This window comes from Mytilus edulis, chromosome 4, assembly GCF_963676685.1.
Source record: "Mytilus edulis chromosome 4, xbMytEdul2.2, whole genome shotgun sequence".
NCBI lineage: Eukaryota > Metazoa > Mollusca > Bivalvia > Mytilida > Mytilidae > Mytilus > Mytilus edulis.
In genome coordinates, this window is record NC_092347.1 from 30,247,332 (window position 1) to 30,258,575 (window position 11,244).

Consider the following 11,244-nt stretch of genomic DNA (forward strand, 5'->3'; position numbering starts at 1 on the left):
TGAGAGATTCTTTCTGTATTGTTGGTCCATTATAAGTGTCTATCAATGAAGATCTTACCTGGCCAGCCATTAGATAATGACAAACTTGTAATATAAGGAAGAAGACTTTGAGAGATTCTTTCTGTATTGTGGGTCCATTATAAGTGTCTATCAATGAAGATCTTACCTGACCAGCCATTAGATAATGACAAACTTGTAATATAAGGAAGAAGACTTTGAGAGATTCTTTCTGTATTGTTGGTCCATTATAAGTGTCTATCAATGAAGATCTTACCTGACCAGCCATTAGATAATGACAAACTTGTAATATAAGGAAGAAGACTTTGAGAGATTCTTTCTGTATTGTTGGTCCATTATAAGTGTCTATCAATGAAGATCTTACCTGGCCAGCCATTAGATAATGACAAACTTGTAATATAAGGAAGAAGACTTTGAGAGATTCTTTCTGTATTGTGGGTCCATTATAAGTGTCTATCAATGAAGATCTTACCTGACCGGCCATTAGATAATGACAAACTTGTAATATAAGGAAGAAGACTTTGAGAGATTCTTTCTGTATTGTGGGTCCATTATAAGTGTCTATCAATGAAGATCTTACCTGGCCAGCCATTAGATAATGACAAACTTGTAATATAAGGAAGAAGACTTTGAGAGATTCTTTCTGTATTGTGGGTCCATTATAAGTGTCTATCAATGAAGATCTTACCTGACCGGCCATTAGATAATGACAAACTTGTAATATAAGGAAGAAGACTTTAAGAGATTCTTTCTGTATTGTGGGTCCATTATAAGTGTCTATCAATGAACTGACTGTTGTTAGTGTTTCATGGACATCACCAGTCTTCTTATCTATTAACAGTAGCTGTAATAAAACAAGATATTAATCATTCTTAAATTGATATTTTGCAAAGCCATATTTTGGGGATTGATTGATTTTTGGTGTTTTAACACCATTTTTAAGCACCTCTTTAGGGCTATTTCGTGGGCGGTCAGCTTTTATTGGCGGAGGAAGCTGAATTGCCCAGAGAAAAACAGCAACTTCGATAGGAAAACTGACAATCCAAGTCAATTAAGATTGGAGTTGAGTGCACCAACCCTATTGGGGTTTGAACTCACAACCTCAGTGTTGACTGACTAGTGATTACAGTAGTAACTACTTAGACCACTTGGCCACCGAGGCCGGATATATTTTTTGGAAGCTTTTGCACAATATGATTTGTAAACAGCGATGACTGAATGAATGATTAGTTGCTAAAAGATTATGCTTACTTTCACATTGGATATTACATCTTTTTCACTAAAAAACTGTATTGGATATAATTACCATGATTACATGATTATGTTGAACTCATGACCACTCAATTAAATTCTATTTTGGTCATTTGACCCATGTTCAATTTTTAACAGACACACAGTAAAATATTACCATTCCTCTGCTGAGCAGGAATAATAGTTTTTGTATATTCTGATCTTGACTTCCCTGCCACTTCAATTCCTGTAGTCAATAGTCGTACAGCTGACGGGAAGTCTCTTTCTATGGCATGTAATTGCTGAAAATTATAATAAAAAACTTTTTGGAATGTAAAATCATAAAATGATAAATTAACCTACCAAAAAGTATTAAATATTTCTGCGCCGTATCATATTTATTACAATATGCTCATATAATCTTTCTTTATTGAACTTGACAGTTATTTTAAAAGTAATTTATTGAATAAATATTTGAGGGCATTCCTTAAAGCTAAAATATCCCTTGCTCTTCATGTATTTCAAAGACCTCATGCTTGATAAATTTGATGCCATTATAATTACATTCATATAGTTTCATAGCATGTTTGTATATATAAAGGTATCTAGAAATCAGATTGTCCAAGGATTTACCTTCCTTTGACCCATCACAGATCAGAACTAAAATATGTTGTTCTATTTAAAAATTTAAACAAGTGTCATAACGAAAATAAGGGGAGAGATGAAAATATTTAAAATTTCTATGATTGGCTAAAATGTTCTGTACATGCAGACAGACCCTACAGGCCCTAGTTGTAAAGTCAATATTGTAAGTATGGCAATTGTCACAATTTATAAATAGTTTGGATATAAAAGTAAGAAAAAAAACTGTCCAGCAGCTCTAGACCAAATGACATATACAAGTTATCAACTATAGGTAATTCTACAACCTTCATGGATGTTTACACTGTTTAGTCATATCTAAATGTCGTTTTTGTAATGAGGAGAATTAGATGTTAACTGTTAAGTGATATCTTAATGTCTTTTTTGTTATGAGGAGAATTAGATGTTTAGTCATATTTAAATGTCTTTTTTTTTATTATGAGGAGAATTAGATGTTTAGTCATATTTAAATGTCTTTTTTGTTATGAGGAGAATATGATGTTTAGTCATATCCAAATGTTTCTTTTATCATGAGGAGAATAAGATGTTTAGCACTACCTAAATGTCTTCCCTTATTTGCTCTCACTCCCTCAAGACAAGAAGACATTTTCACAATGAATGTGTTACTTACAGACAGTTAGAAGAGTATTCTACAATGCCAGTATGGTGACTGCTGTGACAATGAATGTGTTACTTACAGACAGTTGGAAGAGTATTCTACAATGCCAATATGGTGACTGTTGGGACATATCTAGCGCAGTCTGTAACAATGGCTTAGCCAATTCATACTGGGTCTGAATCACAAATTGTAAAATATTACATCTACAAACATATCAAAATCATAGAAAAAAATAAATATATAGTGACTATGAATGAGATAAAAAGAACCTAATCCTATAATTATATTTTAATCATTGTCCAATATGATGTAATTTATCAAACAACCAAGAAAATACACCTAAATAGCAATAACCTGTCCTAGTAAAGCAGTCTTTGCTCTTATTTCGACTCCTAGCCAATCTGTCTTTGATATTACTCCTAATTGATGTGTGGTTATTTTGAAGTAACAAATACACATTTCAAGGGCTTTGTTTTAACTCACCTGAAGATCAAACCCATAACCTTGAGACCACTGAGGCGGATCTTTGTAATGAAAAGATACAGAACATGTATAGACTAAATTAGTAAATGTCTTACTTAAATCAAAATGAAATATTTAAATACAACTTTTCTAGACTTACTTGTTGTTCATATATCTGTGCTAAGACACTTGCTGACTCAAATTTAACATCATCTACATCTCTAGTCTGTTAAATATTGTTAAAGAAATTCATATTTTATGTATTGTTGGACTAAATTGTTAGAATTTGCGTAAAAGTCTGTCCAACTATAAGTAAGATGCCCTCTTCAGTTTCAACATAATGCCCCATAACATTCCAAATAGGGCATAAAAATATTCATTATTTGTAAAGTTAAAGCTACATGTATCTTTTTTCAAAATAGTCCTTGAATGAACTGAATTTTCTTAAAAGGTAAAAAAAAAACCAGTTTAAATGAAAATGAAGATAAGTCACTGAACAACAAAGAAATGAAGGCAGATTTAGACATCTGTGATGACATATTCAAGTAAAACAAGAAAGTAATGTGCATAAATCTAATCTTAAATAAGTACATGTAAGGTAAGGAGGTTTAGAAACATATTGTATACATGTACTATTGAAAACACATTCAATAAAATCATGATTTTCTAGTGTACATACAAAATTGTAGTTTAATACTTTGAGGTCAGTAGGTAACATTCTTTGTATCCTTTAAATTGTTATCATTTACATGATGTATAGAATAACTAATCAAATTAAATAGAATAAAAACAACATATCATTCCTACAGTCCCTTTTTCCAGAATACACATGGATTAAGGCTGAGCATAAAGCATAAATGTTATTATGTTCAAGTGCATTTTTCCAATTCAAGTCTCAAGTGTTAACAATGTTCACTGATTATGCACAAACACATGTACTTTTTAAATCTAGATTTCTTTCTCATGAATTCATTGTACATTTTGTGCATACATCATGAAAATATAAGAAAGGATACGTTGCATGCTAATTCCCACTGAAATGAAAAGAAAAACTCAATAATATGTGCATGTATATGCATATTAATTTTCACTAAAATTGTTATCCTAGGCTAATAAAAGTAGGATTCATATACATATTTGAGGAGGTGAGATAAAATACATTAATAATTTGTCAGTGAATAGATTAAAATATTAAATTTGATACAATTTGTATACAATTATTGAAATAAGCAGAAATGCATACAATCAACATATTTGTTTTGTATTCATTTTTTGTACATAAATTAGGCCGTTAGTTTTCTCGTTTGAATTGTTTTACATTGACGTTATTGTCATTTCAGGGCCTTTTAAAGCTGACTATGAGGTATGGGATTTGATCATTTTTAAAGGCTGTATGGTGACCTATAGTTGTTTATTTCTGTGTCACTTTGGTCTCTTGTGGAGAGTTGTCTCATTGGCAATTATACCACATCTTCTTTTTTTATAAATCAAAGCCTTATGTGGATGTATTTAATACCAGATAATATTTGAATCATATACATGTAGGAACTTTCTTGTCGCTTTTTATTGCTAATCAATGTTTTTATAGTCATTTATCCGCTTTTAGTGGTATTAAATGAACCTGTCAAGGCACAGCTGTGTTAACATAACATCATACAGAGTGGTGTGGAGCACATAAAATGAATTTGACCTATACAGTCGATTCCACTTAATTGCATACCGCTTAATAGCATAATTCGGTTAATTGCATACTTTTCTCATGCACAGAACCATTTCCCATTCATCTAATGTTAAATTGTACGGTTATATGCATAGCCCCTCAAGTGGCATTTCGGTATATATATAACAGTAACACTAACAGGAGTAAATCTTTTAACTATTTAATAGTGTAGCGATTTTAGTTTGACTGTATAATTTATTATTATGTAAGATGTCTTTCTTTTAAATACGTTTGGGTTAAATTACATTTCTATAGCGCAATGCCCAGTATTTTATTTATTTGAACGATATCTATATTACTTAAATTCACCGCCCGGTATCTTAAGAACCGCCCGGTACCCCATCTTTGGAACCGTCGGGGTACCTTCCGGTAACCCCATCTTTAAAACTATCAAGGTACCGCCCGGTAGTCAATCTTAAGAACCGCTGAGGTACCGCCTGGTATCTTTAGAACCGCCCGGTACCCCATCTTTGGAACCGTCGGGGTACCGCCTGTAAATATGTATATAAGGGGATGCGAGAGAGATCAGAGGGGAATAGAGAGAATAGAGAGATTTGAGATTGTTAGTTAGAAGTGTTGAGAGTTATATTGTGTTAGTGAATTAGGATTATTGTTCAACTGTTTTATTATGTCAAACTGATATACATTTAACAGATTACATAGTGATTTGAATTGAAACTTTGTGTTGTGGTTTGTTTTCTTTGTGCCATTTGAATATGGATTTCACGTAATTTACGCTACCAAAATAACACATCGACAAACACGAATCCATACAAAAACGACAACGCTACAATAGTTTAAATAAATGGAAAAATTTATACAGTAAAACCTGTATAAACCGGCCGGCTATGGGACTATGAAAAAGGGCCGGTTTGGACAGTGAGCCGGTTTATTCAGGTTTCCGTTTTGACCGGAAGTTAAAGACTTGTGACGTCCGATATTTTGCATGTAAAAGTTCTCTTTGATTGTAAATTATATCTGATAAAATAAAATTAAAATACTTTCACTTCGTTTTTCATTGTTTGTATTTGCATCATAATACTCACGTTGTTTGGATTGTGAGGCGATAGTTTCGATTTACTTCCATGATCGTTAATTTGAAACGTTGGAATGGCCAATTAAAAAGCCAGAATATAATCAAACGTAATTTCATCACTATCGAAACGTTGTCGTACAGTGTACAACACCCATTTATTGTTGTCATCCGGGTGTTTTTTCATTATCAAGGTCATTTGTTTAGTGGTTCACAACAGGGAACCCAGGATTTAGAAATCACGTGGTAAACTTTAGTAAATGTCTTTCTCCGTGATTTAAATTTGTTTATCCAATTTACAACGCAAGTTCAATCCGAGATATATTCGATGTGTCTTCTTGTTTAATTGACACGTTTATAATGTTTTAATAAATAAAACAGCTCACTACTGTCCGGTTGTAAGTTCACAGTTCAACACCTGACTAATTGATTATCCTAAAAAACACTATTGTATAAACAAATATGTTTTGATTGCATATCGATCATTGAAATTAATTAGACAAACCGGTTTTGACAGGTTATGATTAATGTAATTACGAGTATTGGGACTGCATAATTAGACCGGAATTCGGAATACACAGGGTCCGGTTTACAAAGGGTATTTTAACAAAGACTTTGAAGGGGAAAAAATGGGACTTTCATTTTCGGCCGGAATGGACAGGAAACCGGTTTATTCAGGGTCCGGTTTAATCAGGTTTCACTGTATACGTTTTGGTCCTTTTGTTCAACTCAAGATATATTTTATTTACCGCCTTTTCCAGGTTTGAAATTGCCAGGTCTGTATTTTTTGTATGTGCAATTAAGATATTGCCCAATTGTACGCGTGTCCTGGTTTCTATTTTCGGTGCTAACTGTAGTGTGAGAATACTTTGTAAACAATGTATACAAAGTTTTATGTTTGGGGGGTTTGATGTCCTGAAATTCTCTGCTAAACCTAGAAGAGCAACATAGCAAGCTTCTGTGTTCGCACTTGACGCCATTTTCATAATAAATATCCAGGTGCCTCGGGACTTTGCGCCTTCTAGATATGAAAGCGTCCGAGAAACATTTTATAATACTAAACATAACAGGAGTAGGGGGTTACACTAATGACTGGACCGAATGACAGGACCGAATGACAGGACCAAATGAAAAATGCTAATAACTCTTTCATTTCTCAAAGGATTGATCTCAAATTTGAAATATAATAAGATTTCATCATTTGATAAATAGATTTAAGAAAAAAATTAAAAAGTTTTGTAAGAAACTTTAGAAAATGTGACATGACCAACTTTGATAATGACAGGACCAACATCGAGAATGACAGGACCAAATAAAAATGCTAATAACTTTTTTGTTTTTCAAAGGAATTATTTCAGATTTGAAATATAAAATGGTATGTCATATTTTGAAACCAAAATGTTGTAAAAAATATAGATTTATTTTCAAAAACTTTCGAAAACGTGACATGACCATCGCTGATTGACAGGACCAACCTCGACAAAGACTGGACCAGATAAAATTGCTAATTTCTCTTTTATTTCTCAAAATATTTTTCTGAAATTTGATATATAATAAGATTTCATCATTTGATAAATAGATTTAAGAAAAAAAAATTAAAAAAATTGTAAGAAACTTAGAAAACGTGACATGACCAACTCTGATAATGACATGACCAACATCGACAATGACAGGACCAAAGTAAAATGCTAATAACTTTTTTTTATTTTTCAAAGGAATTCTCACAGATTTGAAATATAAAATAATATGTCATGTTTTGAAAAATAAATGTTATAAAAAATATAGAAAGTTTAAACGTGACATAACCATCGCTGACTGACAGGACCAACCTCGACAATGACAGGACCAGATGAAATTGCTAATTACTTTTTATTTCTAAAAAATATTTTTCTGAAATTTGAGATATAGTCAGATTTAACCATTTTATACATAAAAATAGGAATGATATAGGAAAAAAAATACTAAAAGCTTGCTGTAATGTGACCTGACCAACACTAACAATGACAGGACAAACCTTGACAAGGACAGGACCAAATAAAAATGCTATTCACTTTTTAATTTTGAAAAGGAATTATGTCAGATTTAAAATAAAATGTGATCTCATCTTTTAAAATATCAATTAAAGAAAAAAAAATCTAGATTTTTTTTATTGCGAAAACGTGAAATGACCATAGTCCCTACTATAGAAATCCTGGTTGAAATTAATAATAATAATTAAAACACACACATTAAGATTGAATGATTTATAAGCTTTTAGAAAATAAGGGAAAAAGCTAACTTTATTTATCTTTGGTGTAAATATTTATCATATTAATTGATATTTCACACATGCTATATCTTAACTCTTTAACTATGTATTTGGGTTGAGAATAAAGATCATTCATTCATTCATTCATTCATTCATTCAGATTATTTTGTATATTAATTACCGGACATAATCTGACACGTCTGAAAACAATTATAAGGTAACAAACAAAAGGTGTGACATAAGCCATAAATAAGTTGATAAATCCAATAAAGATTGTGATGACAGTAATTAAAATCACATAATAGTTCAAGTCGTTGTTTTATTCAATATTTTCAGAACATTAAATAATTATTTCCATGTATGCTTGAGTATATGCAGGGTATATCTTGATAGTTTCCCCCCTCATAATAAATAAACAAATTAATAAACATTTCCTGAAGTATGCCCGACCCTTGCATGCATGATTTCTTGGTAGTTTCAAATATTTTCATAAAATATACTGAATCAAACATTTTCACGGACTACTTTAAAAGGTTTGATACCTTTTCAAAGTGGCTTAAATTGGGCTTCATGATGTCAAGAAATATTATGATGACAATTCAATAAATCTGAATTTATCTATAGTTTAATGAACAATCTCTTAAACTCTAAAATGATTATATGTAATTACATATAAATATTTCAAGATCTCTTTCTTAAATATAGTGATCATTCGTGTCTTTTTGTCCTGTGACTCTGCATGTCCTGTGACTCTCTGCCAACATACGTTTAGCATGTTTAGTAGCTAGGTCAAGAATTTTAACCACCATAGAATATATTTTCCTGAATTTATAAGATATATCTTACTAATTATGGATCAGAATTGAACAATTTCAGTAAAATCATTGGCCAGATCATAGCCGATGTTGGTCAGGTCACACAACCGCAAGCTTTCAATACGTTTTTTTTCTATATTTTTCTTATATGATGTGCAAAATGGTCTTAATTGTCATTATTTCAAATTTGAGAGGAATATTCTGACAAATGTTATGCATAATTAGCATTTTTATTTGGTCCTGTCATTAATTGTCGAGGATTGTCCTGTTATTGACAACGTTAACCAGGTCACATTTCAGCAAGCTTTTTATACCTTTTCTTATATTTATGTATAAAATGGTATAATCTTCACATATTTTAATTTTCAGAGAAATATTCTGCGAAATAAAAGAATAATTAGCAATTTCATTTGTTCAGGTCTTTGTCGAGGTTGGTCATGTCAGTCAGCGATGGGATCATGTCACGATTTTGAAAGTTTTTGAAAATAAATTATTCTTTTTTATAACATAAATGTTTCAAAATGTGACATATCATTTTATGTTTCAAATCTGAGATAATTCTTTTGAAAAATAAAAAAGTTATTAGCATTTTTATTTGGTCCTGTTATTGTCGAAGTTGGTCCTGTCATTATCAGAGTTGGTCATGTCACGTTTTCTAAAGTTTCTTATATATTTTTTGTGTATTTTTTTTAAAATTTATTTGATAAATGATGAAATCTTATTATATTTAAAATTTTAGAAAAATATTTTGAGAAATAAAAGAGAAATTAGCAATTTCATCTGGTCCGGTCATTGTCGATGTTGGTCCTGTCAATCAGCGATGGTCATGTCACGTTTTCGAAAGTTTTTGAAAATAAATCTATAATTTTTATAACATTTTGGTTTCAAAATATGACATACCATTTTATATTTCAAATCTGAAATAATTCCTTTGAAAAACAAAAAAGTTATTAGCAATTTGATTTGGTCCTGTCATTCTCGATGTTGGTCCTGTCATTATCAGAGTTGGTCATGTCACGTTTTCTAAAGTTTCTTACAAAATTTTTTAATTTTTTTTTTTAAATCTATTTATCAAATGATGAAATCTTATTATATTTCAAATTTGAGATCAATCCTTTGCGAAATGAAAAAGTTATTAGCATTTTTCATTTGGTCCTGTCATTCGGTCCTGTCATTCGGTCCAGTCATTAGTGTAACCCAGGAGTAGGTCATTGTCAAATTTACGGAAAACCTAGAATCGCTGGTCCATTTAGCCTATGATTAGCAGTTTACTACCTGATAACAGTTTCAAATAGATTCCTCTCAATTAAATGAGGGGGGGGAGGGGGGGGGGCAAGGGGGTGAAGAAAGAGAACACTTTTCTACAGTGTAGGGGCGTGTTTTATTGGTCTCTTCTGTACATCTCCAGAATGTCTTCTGGTGAAGAGTTCAAAAAAATGAATCTGGACCTCTTCTGGAGATATTCTACGGAAGATCAATAAAATAAAAAAATTAATTGCCGTCGAATAACAGCCTTCCTGTTATGTTGGATGAATTAAATTAAGTTTACGATTTTTTTTTAGAAAATTAAGATACGTCCAGTAGACATGACTGTAAAATTGTGCCGCGTCTGTTCGTTACAATTTTCTTTATGCTGTTTTTCAATTCAATGTTGCTAAACAAATCTGGCTTTATCCCCCACTATTTGATTTTTAAGAATAATCTTATCCTGCACAAGAATTCGTTAATATTTGTCTGGAATACTGACTCGGGTCAATTTACAAAAAGGTCATCTTAGTCTATCTATTTATTTTTAAAGTAACCGAACTGGATTATTTTTGTAAAAAGCAAAGCTTTCAGAAAGTTCTCAAAATCATTTTTTTCTGGTGGTCCTTGAAGAAAATCTTCTCAGGTCCTAACTATTATTTCTAAAGCAAAATTTCGATGGTCAAAACCTTCGGACTACCACTTTTCAAATGCTTTCATTATATATCGATCCATATGTTAGTATGCAACGTAAACCTGACGTTTCCTATACTTTTCTTTTTAATAAATTTTATCAGTTGGTTGTGTACTGATTGATACTTCAGTCTGGGAGAACAAGATTTATTTCAGAACTAGTTGCAACTAGCTTTGAACAAACTTCCAGTAATTGCAAATACTCTTAGTCCGATGTTTTGAGTCTATGGTCTTAATGTTAGTTGGACGGTTTCTTTTGAGTATCTCGTACCTATCTTTTCAGTTAATCAAATTGCAACTGATTTGCACAGGTTGTTCTTATATTGTACTGCTACACTACTGTTTCAGCTTCGAGGAGGACGGCGAGCGCTCACAAACTAGTTGGTGTACTGTTAAATCACTTGCCCTGGTTAGGAAATGGTTGGGATCCCGCTACTATGTTTAATCCCGCCACAGGTGACCTATGGCTGTTAATTTTTGTATCATTTGGTCTCTTGTGAAGAGTTGTCTCATTGGCAA

The 11,244-nt window shown here is 31.7% G+C and overlaps 1 protein-coding gene across 1 annotated transcript in view; it reads right to left on the bottom strand.

The window, feature by feature from the left end:
* Window positions 1-6,743, bottom strand: part of LOC139519400 (MAU2 chromatid cohesion factor homolog) — a 30,153-nt gene extending 23,410 nt beyond the window's left edge. Inside the window, 7 exon segments of the mRNA XM_071311452.1 lie at window positions 707-862; window positions 1,427-1,450; window positions 1,452-1,550; window positions 2,589-2,684; window positions 3,132-3,197; window positions 3,988-4,005; window positions 6,474-6,743. Of these exon segments, the coding sequence (XP_071167553.1) occupies window positions 707-862; window positions 1,427-1,450; window positions 1,452-1,550; window positions 2,589-2,684; window positions 3,132-3,197; window positions 3,988-4,005; window positions 6,474-6,710 (696 nt within the window). The 5' untranslated portion in view covers window positions 6,711-6,743.
* Between the last annotated feature and the right edge of the window lie 4,501 nt (window positions 6,744-11,244).